Below are 17,733 nucleotides of genomic sequence, written 5' to 3'. Positions count from 1 at the left end.
AGCGAGACAGCTGTGCCCCTGCAGCCATCTGTGCCATGCTAGAGCAAGTGGGTGCCCAAAGGAAGCTAGCCCTATAGACAGGAGCCAGTGCTCCTGGCAGGACCTTGACTTCATGGGGAGAGGAGCCTGGGCTGCAGCATGTTTGCTGGCAGGACTTGTGACCCTGCAGGAGATCCATGCTGGAGCAACTAGTAAAGAACTGAAGCCCATAGGAAGGGAGAAGTTTGTGTTAGGACTATGTCCTCTGGGAGGGACCCCACACTGGAGCAGGGGAACAGTGTGAGGAGGAAAGAGTGTCTGAAAAAAATGGGATGAATTGACCACAATCTCACCATTTCCATGTGCCATTTCAGGAAATAAGGTGGAGAAATCAAAAATTTAAGTGAAACCTGGGAAGAAGGGAGGGGTAGGGGGAACATGTTTTAAAATTTGAGGTAATTTCTCATTACCTACTTGAACTTTTAATTGGTAGAAAATTTAATTAATTTCCCCTAGTTGAGTTGTTTTGCCTGTGATAGTAATTGCTGAGTGATCTCCTTGTCCCTATTGTGACTCACAAGCCTTTTGTCATATTTTTCTTCCCCTGTTCACTTGAACAGGAAGATTGTTAGAGTGGCTTTGGGGAGCACCTGGCATCCAGCCAGGGTCGACACACCACACTATTAGAAAAGGTTTTTTCTGTGTTTGATTGGTTTTGTGGGATTTATTTGCTCTTTTGGATAAGTACACATGCATTTATTTATACAATTCAAAACAATTTGTATATGCTGAAGCAATTGCAAATGCTAAATTAGTAGCCTTTTAGGGTAATGCTTTTTCCATGTCAGAAATAAATTACTTATATCTTCATTTCATAGATAAAAGGTAATGTGGATGAGATAATTCTAAGTATGGTGAGAAAGAAGTGGTGAACTCATTTCTCCCCACTGGCCTTCTGGTACCTGTTAAACTTCTATGGATACTAAGCGTATAAAAAACAATTGTAAAAGAGCCCCGATAATATTAATTCTTTGCTGTTATAGGTCTTGATGTCAAGCTGCTCTCAATGTAGAGCTTGTGATGCTTTGGTTTATGATGAAGAAATCATGGCTGGGTGGACAGCAGATGACTCAAACCTGAACACTACCTGCCCTTTCTGTAAAAGTACCTTCCTACCTTTACTTAATATTGAATTTAAAGACCTTCGTGGCTCTGCAAGGTCAGTGCATTTTATAGATACTCCATTTCTGCCTTTGTACCTGTGCATGGTTATATTTTTTCACAAGATGATCTTCGATATCTTTCCCCATCTGGATGTTAGCAAGAATGTTACTGCCTATTTGATAGTTGTGATTGCACTGAAGGAAATTATAAGTTGGGTAAACTATTGAGTTGCATTATAAAACAGCCAAAACCCAAAGAACTGGTTGCCTTTATATCACTTTTTCAATTCATATTTTCTTTTTACCCGTAACTGTATGGAAAGTGTAACTCGGTTTTCATTTGGTTTTGATGTTAAAACAAAGCCTATGGACTTTAAACTTTATAAAAGCATAGGAAGAGGTTTTTAAATCTGTCAGCAAAGAATTTTTCCCAGATCAAATTTGTTAGCAGCATTTAGTTCCCAATGTTTCACCTTATTGTTTCTGCAGTTTAAGCTTCTCTGCTTGCTGTAACCTCTTTGTTGCACTGTGAAAAGTGGAACTTAATTTTAAGTTCCAGTTCTCACTAAAGTGGTTATTGCTGTGAAACAGAGGTTCCACTAGTTCTCTAATGCAGAAACTCAACATCTCTATTAACTGTACAGTATGTACTTCAGAGACTTAGCAAAGCAAGACACATTTCTGTTGTCATGTGCTTATAATGGTGTATGATCATGTAGTCTGTAATGTCACATTACAATAACAACCATTTTCAGTCATGTGTCACCTGTTAATACACTGTTGAAGCCATGACAAACTAAGTTCACTTGTAATGATTTATGTCCAGTGTAGGATGTCTTCTTTTGCAGATCAGATCTCTCTGTGTTAATTTACTCTGCCTGTATAAGTTGCAGGGGTGAGAACAGGATGAAATTTGTGGCCTGCTGTCAAGCTTTTTAATGTTGTGTTTCCTTCTTTTGCAACTTCTGAAAAGTAAATGTAGAAAATAATAACTTTATGATTTTATGCTTATATCTTTACCTTGGTATTTTTCTCCCTCCCATTCATGTTGTAACTTCAGCTTTTTCCTGAAGCAAAGTACCTCAGGAGATAGTTTACAGAGTGGCACCCTTCCATTAACCACAGATCCTCTGGAGCAGAAACTGTTGACCAGTCCAGCTGTTGCTGACTTGATCAGTTTTTCAGATCATCTGCAGTCCAGCCACATCATAGCTGAAGAAACTAGCTCTGTAGCTGAGCAGAGGTGGGTAAAACAGGATTGTTAGTTCTGTCAGAAATTCATCAGTACTTCCACACTTACAAGGGTAAGGTTGGCTTTTATACCAAATGTGGTGCAGTACAGTTGTAACTTGAGGATCATCTCTTTCCTTTCTCACTTTCTGCATATTTTAGGCGTGCTTTATCAGTTTGAAGTAAACTTATTCCACCAAGTGTGTAGGTTCTAGAGATACAGCTATAGAAATGAATTTTCATGTCCATCTGCTATTGATCAATAGGTAATACCTCTGCTCAGTGTGGTTAAAACCCAGTCATCATTTAAACTCACACAGAAATTCAAGCATTGCTTCTCCTTTTCTTGTATGTATGATTTAACAACAAGGACACCGCACTATGGGAAAAAATAAGTCCATTTGCTGGAACACTTTGCTTGAGAGAAAGTTCTGGGAGCACTCGAGACTTGTGCTGAGCTTGTTCTATGACAAAAAAAAAACTATGTAAAACTGAAACTCTGAAAAACAATATCACTTTTGAAACAGTTTGATGAAAAAAAGCATTAAGGGGAAGATGTCATGTTGGATGAAGGAAGAACTAAAATAATTCTGCTATGAATTGTGACCTTTTTGCTGGGATGGTTACATTTTGTTGTAGTTGTTTGGAGTTTTTTTAACAATCAAATTTGAAATTCTGGACTATTAGTGCCTCAGAGTAATGAGCTAATGCCTCTGTCAGACAACTAAAACTTTAATCAATGCAATAGTAGTTAGTCTTCATACACTAAACATTAAAGGTGGTACTGCTTGTGTTAACATCTTTATTTTGTGACTATATATTTTTATATATTTTTAACTAAAGTAAAATTTAGAACCAAAACTCACTGCTAAATAATCTCTTCGCTTTCTACAGATTATCTGGAAGCAGACTCGTTTTGTATCACTTTGTTTGTTCTTCTGTACGCTTGTTGAAGCTGTAGTTTTAGCCATTATAATTAAAAGGAGCACAGAACGAATATTCCCAGATCTGCAAGTGTCTTGATTGCCTGCATTAAATCTGACAAGCCTGACTTTACTTAAATTAGCTTGCTCAATGCGTTTGACACAATTTTTTTATTATTACTTTGGCATGTAATTTTTAAATTACTTTCTGCTATACTGTTTTTCTGTTTATGACACCTAGGATATAAAGGGAACAGGAAGTAAAGGTAAGCGTAGTCCAAACAAGATAATCATAGATTGGCAGAACTGTGGATTGCTTTTTCTTAAAGCAGGGTAAAGCTGTACAAGAGCAGTGGTTTCTGTACAGAGCTGCAGTGCTTTAAGATACATATCTTAAGTTATACCTAGCCGCTTTTCTGAAGGGATGTTTATACTGGTCTGAGGCGCATTTTGTTCTGTGTTCCCTAAACAAGGGATCTAACTGGGAAAATACAATTTCATATTAATGGAGAAAATTGGTTTGGGATCTTGGCAGCCTTCCTCTGCTTCCTTCCTGTTGCCATAGAAATGCTGAAATATTAGCATATTTTCTTCTAAAATTCACGTAGTGATTTGGCAGAAGAACAGACTACAGATCCCACCACCATGAAGACACATGCCAATAATCCACCAAAAAGGGGAGTGTCCTTGACTCGAAGCCACAGTGTGGGAGGTCCACTGCAAAACATTGATCTCTCCCAGAGACCGTCTCATGGCATTTCAACAGTTAGTCTTCCAAATAGTTTGCAGGAAGCTGTGGTAAGTCTAGAAGCTGCATATTCAGTTTAGAGAAAAATATTGAAGACAATTAATTTAATAATATTCTGCTAGTAGCATTCCTGTCCATTTGCGGAATGGGAATGGCCAAGCATATTTCACTTCTTACAACTGAAAAAAATATTATTTCAGTTAATCTAAAATTGATTTTCCAATACCTTGTCAAACAAACAGTTCTACTTGATTTGAAATGTTCTCTCTATTATAATGAAGCTAGTCTTTGTCTTTCTAAAACTGGAAGTTCAATAGTAAAGCAATGCCAACAACTGACTAAACACAATAGTGCAACACGTTGCAAGATGGAAAGGTTGTTCCATTTCTGTGCATTTACTTACACTCCTACTGTACATTCTGTTAGGCTTACCTGTGGAGTGGATGGGAGAAGGTGAGAGGCAGTATTGAGACTCCTACCTTTCTTGTGGAAAAAAAGTGTTTCTCCTCTCTCTTGGTACTTGTTATTTTCCAGAGGCTGCCTTAACATGTGAAGTTATGATTCAATTCCACAGCTCATATAAGTACTGATATTTCTCTTCACTTTCCATTGCTGCAGGCTTGGTACTGGCTACCAGCTTAGATAGCTTAAAACTGCACAATCAGGAACAAGTTCTAACAAATTAGCATTTTTTTTTTCTTGTTCACATAATAGAAAAAGCATGGGTGTTTGATCTTTAAAATTAAGAAATCTCCAACAGTCAAAACTGGTGATGCTGTTAAAGTTTACTGTGTGTTTAGTAGCTCCAGAGCTTCTTCCAAGTGTCAAAAGAAACTCTGCAATGGAGGTTTCCAGGGCAAGTAATCCTGAAAAGTATTTCTGGAAGAAAAATCTCTTTGATTTAGTAAAAAACAAAATCAAAAGCAAAAACAAACAAAAAACCCCACCACAAACAAACAAACAAAAAACCACCCCAAAACAAATGAAACCAAAAAACCAAAACAATCATTTTTTTGTGCATGTTCTGTTTTTAGGATCCTTTAATAAAACAACGGAACCCTGCCCCTGTATCTGTACCCTACCTGAGCCCTTTGGTACTGCGTAAGGAGCTTGAATCACTCCTGGAGAATGAGGGAGAGCAAGTAATTCATACATCCAAATTCATCAATCAACACCCCATCATCTTCTGGAATCTAGTCTGGTATTTCCAACGGTTGGATCTGCCCAGCAACTTACCTGGACTCATTCTGACATCTGAGCACTGCAATGAGGGAGTGCAGGTAAATGGCATCCTCGCTTTAGATGGGCAGGTATTGCAGTGAGTAAAGCTGGGGGGCTTGGTTCAGAACAACTGCGTAAATAACTCCTGAACACCTGAATAAAAGTTCTTGGGTTTTCATCATGGAAGTAGATAGGTTTGTTTCCCAGAAGTATTCTTGAAGGGAGATGTGTGAAAACAATCTTCAAATTCTAGTCAAGATGGGCTCTACTGCAAAGCCAGAGAGTAAGATTCATTGAAGAATAGGAAACAAGATGTGTCTCCGAAGAGCTTAAAAACTGTAATATATTGCAATACACAGAGTGAGTTACACACTTGAGTTTATAATCTTTCAAGTTACTGGACAATATTTTTTGTTCTCTTCCAAGAATGGGTTTTGCTGTTCAATCTCCGAGTTTCATTACTACATGACTAGAACAAAAGAACGTAGAACAGATCTGTCTTTTGAGTATTTTGCCTTTCTAATTTAAAGGAGTAGATTGAAACCTATATCATTTTTATGTGTAGGTACAAATTGAAATTAAATACGTATTTGTATGTGATGCATGCCAAAAAAGTACTATTTTCCTATATACTTGTACACACTTCAACTTCAAATTCTTTCCCTCAATTTTCAAAAAACACCCACATAGAACTGAGAAAAATTTTCCAAGAAATGAAGTTTAAGACAATACTAATGAAATCTAAAGCATCCTGGAAAACTACAATGCATTAACAGGAAAAACAGCAAGATGGGGCATAATATCATGTAATTGTTATTTAAATAGACACACTAAGTGATAAGTTTTTCTTGCCTGGTAATTCTTATTGCATTAGTGATTCCAGAGGCACTTAATTTTATAAAATAATTATGTAAGTGTTGTTTGGCCACCATATATTTTTAATGGAAATAAATAGTTCATATTTGATACATATGAAGATTCTTTCTGCCTTTTGGGAAGGCCAGTACGTAGACATGCATACCAAATTGTTCATCAGGTCAGAAAATATTGCAGTATGGTATGATTAGTAGTACAGATCAAGTACAGTGTCTGGTGCACAAAAGATATTTCCAGATACATACTCAAAAATATTTTCTTCAGATGCCTGTAGAAAACTAAAAGCTCTTCATACATTAGGATAAACTATGAAAGATAATTAAATGCTGCAGTACTTGTGACTGCTCTGGTTAAGTGCAGTTTACTGTAGAGGGTAACATCTGCTCCTGTTTGTTAGATTCAGGTTAAATAAAGTTAACCTTCTTTGTTTGCAAAAATAGTAAAATAAAAAAAAAATAGCAGGAGTTTTAAATAATGTAACACTGTACTGGTGTTTTTAAAACATATTCCCTTTCCTCATGTGTTTTTAGCTTCCTTTGACATCACTTGCTCAAGATAGCAAGCTAGTGTACATCCATCTTCTATGGGACAATATCAACCTCCACCAAGAGCCAGGGGAGCCGCTATATATATCCTGGAGAAATCTCAGTAAGTAAAAAAAATGCTACAGAAAACAGAGGGAGAAGAGACTATGGAAAGAAACCATTTGTTTCTTGTGTTCAGTGGCTGAAGTGTACACAGCCCATCAATTTGCAGTATTTTTTTAGTATCTGAAGCATCTGCAATCCCTTAGGTACTTCACATTGTCTGGGTATCAAATTAGTTGTGGAAATAAGTTTGATCTGCTCATCACATGCCATACATTTACAAGATGAGAGGAATTGCTGATTGCTCTAGACATGATGCTAAATAACCCGCATTTGGTTTGAATGCATTAAGTCTCACTTCAGTTTCACTGCGTTATCTGGTAGTAGCTATGTAGGCATGTACAAGAAGGCTGTGTTACAAAAAAATATCTTAAACTTCTCTAAATGAATGAAACATCATCAGTCCCTTTAATAGGTACATTTGGAACCCTTCCTGACTGTCAAAAAGTAAGATCGAAGGAAGCCTTGTCTGGCATAAAAACAGGCAGACTGGTTATAAGAACTTAAGGACTTCCTTACTTGTGATCATCAGAAAAACTTCTAATCCCAGGTTTTAACTTTTTAAAACTATGCTAAAAACTATGTCATGTGCTAATTTTGGTTCTAAGGAACTAAAAGGCATATATTGAAAAATGTCCTTAAAATAAAGAGACTGATCAGGAAATTACAGTCAAGAGCACAGAACAATATGTTATTTCCCTCAGATTCTACAAAGCATATTGATGTAACCGCAGTAGATGAAAAACATCCCCAAATCATCTAGCCATGAATGAAGATGCATAAATATATATATATATATATATAATATAAACAAAGGAGCAAAGGGCCTATTTTAGATGTGGGAGAAAAATAGACAGGCCATATAGCAGTGTCAGAAAATATTCTGAAAACACAAAATTATATTTGTAAAACATGTATGTCAGTTTGATGAAAACATTATGTCAATGTGGTGAAGATTACTAGGGTTGATCTGCAATTAATTTACATACCATTTACATACTCACTGTCTAATCTGTAAACTTACTTTTTTGCCAGTACATGGACTTACTATTCCCTCATGAGTCACTGTCTTCCAGAAAATAATAGTTCAGTGTTATTCTGAGCATGGCATTTTAAGTCACAAATCATGATGGTAAATGTCTTGGTCATTTTCTTTCCTGTTTGATTTGACTGTGCATTACCTATTTCAATATATATCCCAAAGTTATCATTTAATTGTAGGTGGCTTTTAAGAAGGGCTTTGATAAGAAAAGTTTCTTTGCTAAGAAAAGTGACACTTCTATTTTATTTCTTTTCCCTTGTGTAACAATAATCTTTTTGCAGTGAACCTAATATTTAAGTACAGAAATAAAATTGAGCTAACCAACCATCACAGGCAACATCTGATGATGGCTACTTTTCAGTCTCATGTATTTCTCTGTCATGTTGAACCTCTTGCACATGGATACTTGATGCATCCTGTAACTTCTGGTTAAAGTTACTTTTGAGTGAAGACTTTAAGCAGACAAGGTCCTTCCATTATAACAAATTTCTCTGGACTGAGTAGAGGTTCTCTATGTTTATCTCACTTTTGGAAATACTTCTGCTTATTGAAGTGAAAAAAAATCTTTACTGCTGTAATAGTTTGTACGTTTCCACTCCCCAGATTCTTCTGAAAAGAAACCCTCCACACTGGCAGAAAATCAGCAGGCAATAAACACATTGTTAGAGAACATCAAATTAAGTATTCAACACAATGATGTTATGAAGCCGATTGACCTCCTCCTACAGAAAGTTAAGCCAGATGTGAAACGACAGAGGTAAAGGCATAATCTCTTCTTAGTTTCTCCCCACTAAACATTAAATAAGATCAGACTGTGTAGGTTTCATAGTGATAACTTCATAAAGACCTCTGGGGATGATTCCGTTTCATTTGTGTCCACCAAAAACCATGTGTATTTTTTTACACCTGTGTTTACGAACAGATGCACTCTATATTCAGATGCATAGTTCATCCAGATCAAATGGATGAATGTGATTCTTTAATAAAAATGAACATTTTACAATGAGTAAGAAAAATTCAGATATTAATTACGCAGATTTTGATGTTGCTCCATATCTAGCGAATTGATAAATACAAGTGTCCTGTTGCTGTGTGTGGAATACTCTCCCTGGTTATATCTTATGAAATTCTAGCAATCTGGAGTACTGGCTGTGAAAAGTGGATGCAGTGTGAGTGACAAATAGAGGGAGATGTGTAAATAATTCTTGTATTTTGTAACCTGCACTGCAGTTCAAGGAAGGCTTTGTACAAAAGCACAGACTCTGAAGTAAATTACAGCAGATACAAGATGTGTTTGAAGTTTGTCATGCTAAGTCATCTTTGTTTCCATGTTTTGTAGTTACTAAAAAGAAACGGAAACTGCTCTGCATAGAGGAGCATCTTTATGACTTCCACAAGGGGAAGAAATAATATCTGATTATTTAATGATACCTATTTCTGAGATGGACCATGACATTCTGAAACAAAAACCAGAAGTATGGGTGATCTTCATGGTCAGGCAGGAATGAATTAATAATAAATTTAAAAATTGTGGTTAATTTAATATTTCTTCTTTATTAGGCATTTCTATGGCAGAGGAATTTTTCATAGAAAATGTAACTGCTAGGATTTGGAAGTAATGTGGCTTTCTGCATCAAGTAAAAGTATTCAGGCATTGAAAAAAACCTTAAGCTAGTAGTCATGTAGATTGGTCACTTTTTTCACAGGCAAGGTTAACAGAACAGTTGTAGAAACTACATAATGGAAGTATTCAATATTGACTTTGAAAAGTTGACTTTTGATAGTTGATGCTTTCATTAACTCACCCTTCAAAATATTCCCCTAGGAGTTTTTACAGGGAAATTCTTTTCCTGTCTCTGGTGTCTCTTGGAAGAGAAAACATTGACATTGGTAAGTAAAAAAATACTGTGAAATGCATAGTTCCTGTGGATATTTTACATGAAAGCTAGTGTATAAAATCTGTTTCTAAGATTCAGTTGTGTTTTACTGAAAATTACTGCACTGTCAGTCTTTAGGTGTTGCTTTCATGTAAATATAATTCAGATTTGAACCATTAATTTTGACTCATTTTGAAACCAGTAATGAGTTACTTTAAACAGTATTTGAAGAGCTTGAAGTTTTAATTCTTCATGTCTGAAATCTTGTTTCCAGTCTTGTCCATCTTTCTCCAACCCACATATCAGACCTATGTTATCTAAACACCTGATTTCCCACCCTCTACTGATCTCTTCTATCCCGTCTTCTATTTGGTACTACACAATCAAAGTGATTTCCATATGGAATGTGATAGGGGAACTACACTGGGAACAGGCAAATGGAAGTGTGAAAGAAGCAATGGGCATCCACTGTGATGTGTTGTGGTGCCACACCATCTTACAGGGATGTTTTTCAGGTCCTCTGAGAAGGTACATTTTGAAAAAAAAAGAAAAAACAGCATCTAGTTAATGAAGATAATTTTGTTACTGTATAAAAATCATCAAAAGCATTTTATAGGAATAGTAGTGTGCATTGTACAGTGTTTCTTAAATAACTTTGACTGTGCTTTTTCTATTTCAGAAGTCTTTGATAGTGAATACAGACTTGCACTTAAAAAACTACCAAAGGAAGTTCTTGAAAAGATGCAGAGAATAGACGTTCCACCAAGCAGCAGGGTTGAGTGTTGCAGGAAGTGGTTTGGAGCACCTTTAATATAAAAACAAGGAAGAAGTACACCATACTTCAGAGAGACAAAAGCTGAGCTGAACAAACCCAAGAGCATAGTGACATATACAATCTTGAGTCTCAAAATGTGTTAATTAAGCAATTTGTCAAATCAGTTTTGTTGAACTGCAACATGTATTCTTCTCATTCATCTCATGGGCACATTGTAAAATTTGTCAAAATGTTTTAAAATTATGATTTTGTTTCAGTGGTTGATCTGCTTTTCCCCTATATGTGTTCTTTAATTTCCTCAAAATTTTGCTCCACCATAGCAAGTTGTTCAAAAAGCTGATGATGAAACAGCAGTCTCTAGTCCATAACTTTCTTAAGGGCCACCAATATTGGTGTATTTTAATGAAGTACTTTTCCAGTACTCAGATTCTTCAATGCTTCTATAAAATGACTTTTACCTACAGAGGAGTCCATTTATTAGTGTGTGGTATTGTTGTATGAATGTAAATATTTGAAACCTTGGATTGGAAGCTGCAATGCAGTTGGTCTCATCAGATAGTACATTAATTTTCATCAGACAATACATTAAATTGCTACCCTTCTCCTGACTCTTGTCCCAGTCAGTATTCTGAATTACCTTTACTGACCTTTTCAAAATGTGTATCTACAGCTGTGAGAAAACAGAGACTTACACTCAACTTTCCTGTATTCTCTGTCTGATAAACTATAAGGTTCTGTAAATGTACTGGCTGCTTTCTCCAAAGAAGGATAAGCTTCTACACAAAGCATCTCAGAAATGGATGGCTTTCTAAAACTTATGTAGGAAGCTCAAATGGTATTAGAATACACACAAGAATTGTCAAGAGATACTGCCTGAAAAACAATTATGCTTTATACTATTTGCATGTGTGTTTAAGAGGTGTCCTCCTCAAATTCTTTATCACCCTCTCCCTTGGTTTCATACTAGCCTGTGGGTTAATTATTTTGCACTGATAGTCCAGATTCAATATTTCAATTAAGATGTATTTATAAATGTGGTCTTCAAGGTGTATATTAGCAGAAATGAAGTGCTTATGTGTATGATCTGAAAAGATGTATCCATCTTTTGTATTGCTTCTAGTAGATAAGACACTTCCTCACCTCACATATTTAATTGACTACAGTAGTTGTAGTCTTGGCAAGGAGAGCCTGGATACTGGTCAACAGTGTGTTTCTGTTACTTGAAGAATATGATAAGATTTATTCCAGGTTTTTGCTGAAAGTTAGTGGTATGGCTTTTACAGTGGAATAATTCATAGAGAAAAAAATATATTTGTAGCATATAAAAGGAACATAGCTTAAAATACTAATTGCATTTGCTATGAATGTATTTACTTGATACTACTTTTAAAACTTTTCATTCTTCAGAATGATGAGGGATGAAGATCTGTCTGGAACAATTTTTTACATGAAACAATAAAACCAAGTTTTTTTCATGAGGTGAAAACAAGGGAGTTGCACTATGTATGACAAAATATATTTACATCATAGACTGATGCCTTGTATTTTGTCTAAAAGTAAGTGCTGATCCTAAGTTAATATGGGGATATTACCTGGACAGATTCTCTCCTGATAAAACTGTTGTGCTTTCTCAACAACTAAAAGCAAGAAAGCACAAAATTATTTTTTTTTTAATTCCTTATTCTTTAGGTTTATGCACAGTTGCTTGCCGTTATCTGACCTACATCACAATTAGAGAATAGTCCTTGATTCTTCATCTTTTCCTCTCTTCTCCAGTTACATAATTGACATGGTTCCATCCTTCTAAAATTCAAATCTAAAGCATTGTTCCAAACAACTTAATATTTCTACAAATCAAAGCCAGAAAATTTTTCTCTGTAACTCTGTGCATTATTTTTCAACAGACAGCTACACAAAGACCATTATTTTTGAGTATTAAATGGACAAACCATGTGATTATGTGATGCAACTTGCAAGGAACCAAGTTTTAGTCACCCTTAAATTCTCCCAAGGAAATCTGTCTAGTGAGTGCTGCTTTAGATACATGACATCCAAATAGTTTTAAAACATAGTGAATAATATTATTATGAACTAGTTTCCGTGAACACATCATTTCCAAACAACTTTCTCATCTGTTGTTGAAAATATAGATTAAAAAGGGAGTAGTGTTGTAAAGACAGCAAAGCAGATTGTGTCACATCTAGTGTTAATTGTTAAACCTTTCCCAGCTATATACACTAAACAAACAAAAAAACCCAACAAAAGTAAAGCCAGAGGAGAAAAGGACAGCTGCAGAGTTGGACTTGCTTTGATTTGCTCTTGCATATTGGCATTTTTGAACACTACAAATTAACTGCTATTCCTGGTGTAGGAACTTGGATTTCAGAGTGGTAAAAGTCTTGCATGTAGCTACTTGAAATCTTGAATCTTGAATTCCAGTATCAGAATATTGGAATTGATTCTTTAGTATAGAATAAAAAAGGAAGACCTTCTCCTTTTTATATGGAGTTCTTAATGCTTAGGTTTTAGAGTGGCTAACTAATCAGTTTGTTTTTTAATGTAATCCATAGCTCAGATGAAAAGGGAGATCTCTGAAAACAATTTGTTTTAATCTCAGTTTTTTTGGGGGGGAAAAGTAAGTTTCACAAAATCTAGGCAAAAATAACCAGGGAAAAGTTCCAAAAGTTTTATGTGAGTGCATTGCAAATATTTTTGTTCTTCTGAAAATTAGGCACTAAAGGCACACTTCTGCAATTTAATTGACAGGATTAACTTCTTGGGCTACATGGGGATGACTTAGTAACGTACAAATGCTTCTAAATTGTTTGACACCCAGCTCCTAGGAATCCAAATTTATCTGAGTCCATTATACATTACTGATCTGAGCAAAGTGTTGTGAAGGCGGGATGAGGATAAGCTAAATTTTGGTTCTGTTTTTCTGTCAATATAAACAGAAGAAGTAGCATTTTGCTCACTTAGGAAACTCTTGCCTCCACATACTCTTCCGAGTACCTCAACGGCCAATGTTCAGGAGATGATTCTTCTGTCTATATATTTTGTAATTCCCACGTACAACCTGAGGAAAACATTTGCAGATCAGCATTAACTTCAAAACATGCAATGTGTGCACAAAATGAGGGTGTAGAGCAACCTGATAACAGAAGTGGATGCAAACAATGAATTTCAGGTACACCCAAGAATTTAGAAAGTTTGTATTGGAAGAACAATTATCAAAGAGAAGCTTCCTTGAATTGTTTCCATAAGGATGTTGAACTGCAGCCAGTTGTGCTAAGATAGTATCTTGCACCTTTCACCTAGCTATAAATCAGTTACATATACAGCTTGTGTGCTTACATGTGAAGAGCTGGGTTTTTTGTGGAATTAAAACAACAAATTGGGTCTTAAATGTTTAAAATCAGGATTCTTAAGTTACAAAGCTTTTCTTTATTAATTATATTCCGGCACATCACCAAAACCTGACAACTTTGAAAACCTTTTAGGCCTAGGAGACTGATGTGGCTGCAGTGTTGGCACAGTAATTGGTACCAGCTTTTACATGTTACTAGAAGCATCTGTATGTTACTTATAATCATATCCTGTCTTCAAATTTTATGTAACTTTAGACAATACAATTGTAGTGGAAAACATTTTATTTACTATATGTGTTTCAAACTAAATCAATTTTGCAAGTAACTTAGTCTTGTTCCTGGTGGAATTTCACATTGGTTAAGCTCAAGCTACATTGCACTTGTGAATGAGTAATATCCTATTTTGACTGTGAATTAATGGCTTTTTGTATTGCTGCAGCTAAAAGAATATACCTTTCATTGAGTTTACTGCTTTCCTTGAATAACTGCAACATAGGGGATATTTTCAAAAGGTATATTAAATTAGATAATAGAAATTACATTTTTAAAACAATTTGTTAAAATTTAAGGAACTGAATAATCCACTCAGTAGTTTTTTTCTTTTTAAAACTCTTAATTCAACAATTATTTCAATGCAGATAACTCCTATTTTATTTACAGTAAACAGGTAATCTTATTCACATAATTGTATATTTTCAACAAAGGGGTTCTTTTCTTCTTTCAACTAATAAAAATCTTAAAATGTGTTCTGTATATCCACTTTTCACTATGTATCTTTTTAAAAACAAACACCCTTTTGACTTGTAAGAATTGAAACTGAATGGTTGAATTGGATTCTAGTTCTGTAGTCTCCTGTGCTGTATATTGTGATGCATACATGAGAGGATCGGATGGCGTTTGTATTTGTTCTTTCAGTCTGCATCAACCAATGGTGCAAATAAAAGGGATTGTTTGCTGTTGTTTAGAAGCACATTAAACTCCTGTTAGGAGCTTAAAATAAACTATATTGTAACAAGGATGAAATGGTGTAGTGTGAATAAATTATGAATCTATTAAGTGAGCTGGGAAGTTTAATGCAATAAAATTTGCACTGGTTTAGAGACTGTTTTGAACTGTTGAAAAATGGCATCCACTTACTGTGCTTTGATTAACAATTGTTTCTCTGTAATATTTTTGTACATTAGACAAAAATTTAAATTTAAAAGGGCACTCTATATCCTAAATTCTGTATAGAAATTCTAGACTAAGAAACAATTTTTAATGTTGTTCCCAAAATAAAATATACATGCATTCTGTGTAAAAATGTGCCATTTTTCAGCTTTTTTCACCACTGGAATTTAAATGACTGACAGAATTCAATCTTAAGTGTAAATTCAGCTTATAGTTTCACAAAATACTTTTGTCTGTCTTTTTGGGTAATTATTTCACAGTTCCTCAGTGGCTTCTGAATTATGGGAAAGACCAGAGGCCGGGGGAGAGGGAAACAAAAATGGGACTCACCTGTGGAGATGTGGCTTCTAGAAAGCATGGATGGCTCTGTGGCACCTTCAGCAAGCACTGGGCATCAGTAGAGGTATGAACAGGTGAATAACAGGCTGTGAATAACAGAATCTGTAAAGCTCTTATTTGTAGAACAAGCATGGCCTCTGGCTTCCTGAGGATAGCTGGTAGGATAGCTCTTTGCAGCATATTTGTGGTTTTACCTGGGAGAACACTTCCCAGGAGTTCTGGTTTCTCAGTGACTTCATAACGGGATCACAGAGTGATGCGTTCACCTGATGCATCCTAGCTTGTCAAAACATTGGCAAGGGGAACAACTGGACTCTTGACTCATAACATAGTTGCAGGTTACATGTAGCTTCCAGGGCTTTGTTTTCTGAGTTTGTTTTGTTTTTTTATGGGGCAGGGATAGGAGTGAGGCTGAGATTAAATTTAAGCAGTAGAAATTGCCAGTGCCTCAGGCCTTCACCTTCACAACTGAGTGTCTTTCAAACCCCCTCATGTATGGCAGTTGGTTCATTAATCTGACAGTGACAATAAGAATACAAGACCCTAAAAACCTTTCTTGGCTGATGAGACTTATGTGCATAGCACAGATTGATATCTTGTGTAGCAGATTCACAATAAACCCATATTTCCAGACCTATTTTTAGAGAGCTGAGGATCAGTTAGTCTTTTGGACTTGTGTATCTGGCAAGCATCACACTGATTTTCCTTGTTTTCCTCTGACTGCTTTTGTCACTGCTGACTTTTCAATAATGCTGCTTGCTAAAAATGTTACCCTGTCTTAGCATTCCCTACCCTTCATGTGGCCTGTTGAGGGAGGAGGCAGAAAAGAGGAAGAATGCTGTGCAGGAATAGATGCTTCCATTTGAAGAATCTCCAAAGAAGCATGAACACAGGGTTTGAGTTTGAAGTTGTAGAGAGGAGGGAACTCCTACTTCCTGTATCAGAATCTGGTGGGAAATTTGAGGAAATGTGATGGTAAAATAGCAGAAGATACTTGCTTAAGGAAGCTCTGATGCTTCATGTGTTCAGAACCACCTTGAGTGGGAGTTCCCTGCTAATAGTGATGGTTACTTCCATCTCTGTAAAGACAAACTTTTACTGTCTACAAAGAAAAGGAAGAGCCAACTAACTTGCCAGGCTGGAAAACTGATAGGGTCCACAAGTAATCTGAAAGGTCTTGCCTCTGTGTAGGAATAATCACGTGTGCCAAAGCAGCTGAACAGGAAAGGCCTTGTGTTTCTGGTGGGCATCAACCTGAACCTGAGACAGCCCTAAAAAATGCTCAGACTTGACCAGCTACTGCCCTGCTCCAGCAGGTGTTTGCACATTACTGTTTTCTAGAGTTACCTGGAGGAGTCTCAGTGGTTCCATGGAGTTGGGTGACAGACAGAAACTGCTGGGAAGAACAGGGGCTCACTTAATCTAGTTACAAGAGTAGTTCAGAGAGATGTTCCAACATTTTGTTTAGGTTTCTTCAGGATGCTTTCCTTTGGCATTTTTTCCTCATTTGTTTTCTGTGTCACACTGTCTAAATTCAGACCTTGCTGGTTAAAAGTGATTATGTATGTCAATGTTATGTGTATTCTGTTTCCTTTTGTTGCAAGGAGATGAAATGGCAACCGGTCAGGTTCTGACCAGGGTCTATTACTTGCCCTGAAGCTTAAGGTGTCTCTTGCGTTTGCAGCCAGGCTTCAGATTTGCAGAAATTCTGCCGTTAAAGAGCAGAAATCCTGTTGAAACTACTGAGACATGCAAGGAAAAGCTGCAGTTGCCAGATAGCACTTGGCATTGTGTTTAGTATCACAATGTTTTAATATCACAATGTGTTTAGTTTTGAACTGCTGTTAAGCTGTTAAGGGACTATTGCAGCTGCTGGCCCTATGGTTTTATTGCAGTTTCTGCTGCACAGAGGCAAAGAAAACATGCCTTCCTTTATTAGCCATTTGAGTCATCCATGACCTAAAGCCATGGTCAAAGTAGGTGACTGGGAAAACTCAGTGTGAGTTTATCAGAGGCAAACCATGCCAAGGCTAAATTGGTAAGTTGCTACAGAAAAATAGCATGTCGAGAGAGAGCAGTTTTGTTCAGCTCGACCTTGGCAAAGCATTTGATGCTGTTTCCCACAGCCTCCCCCTCCTCTTTCTAAATGTCCAGTATAGACTGGATCGGGGTGATCTGTGAGATGGGCAGCAATCATCTCATAGGTGATCAACGTGTTTTACTGAGGCTGGCAGCCTGTCCCAAGTGGGGCCTCCCAGGGATCAGTACTGGGCTCCACATTTTAACATCTCTGTGAACGATCTGGACGATTGGACCAAAGGCACCGTCACCACGTGTGCTGTGTCACTAAACTGATATCAGTTGAGTGGCACATG

The 17,733-nt window shown here is 36.5% G+C and overlaps 1 protein-coding gene across 2 annotated transcripts in view; it reads left to right on the top strand.

Moving 5' to 3' along the window:
• DENND4C (DENN domain containing 4C) overlaps nucleotides 1–15,146 on the top strand; it is a 71,224-nt gene extending 56,078 nt beyond the window's left edge. For both annotated transcript variants that reach the window (XM_038123920.1, XM_038123919.1), the window contains exons 26-33: nucleotides 1,023–1,198; nucleotides 2,203–2,385; nucleotides 3,904–4,093; nucleotides 5,078–5,323; nucleotides 6,671–6,788; nucleotides 8,433–8,586; nucleotides 9,655–9,719; nucleotides 10,386–15,146. In XM_038123920.1, coding sequence (XP_037979848.1) covers nucleotides 1,023–1,198; nucleotides 2,203–2,385; nucleotides 3,904–4,093; nucleotides 5,078–5,323; nucleotides 6,671–6,788; nucleotides 8,433–8,586; nucleotides 9,655–9,719; nucleotides 10,386–10,522 — 1,269 coding nt within the window. In that variant the 3' untranslated portion in view covers nucleotides 10,523–15,146. The remainder of the gene's footprint in view (nucleotides 1–1,022; nucleotides 1,199–2,202; nucleotides 2,386–3,903; nucleotides 4,094–5,077; nucleotides 5,324–6,670; nucleotides 6,789–8,432; nucleotides 8,587–9,654; nucleotides 9,720–10,385) is intronic.
• Nucleotides 15,147–17,733: the final 2,587 nt, after the last annotated feature.

This window comes from Motacilla alba, chromosome Z, assembly GCF_015832195.1.
Source record: "Motacilla alba alba isolate MOTALB_02 chromosome Z, Motacilla_alba_V1.0_pri, whole genome shotgun sequence".
Classification (NCBI taxonomy): domain Eukaryota; kingdom Metazoa; phylum Chordata; class Aves; order Passeriformes; family Motacillidae; genus Motacilla; species Motacilla alba.
This window is presented reverse-complemented; position numbering and strand designations above follow the sequence as displayed.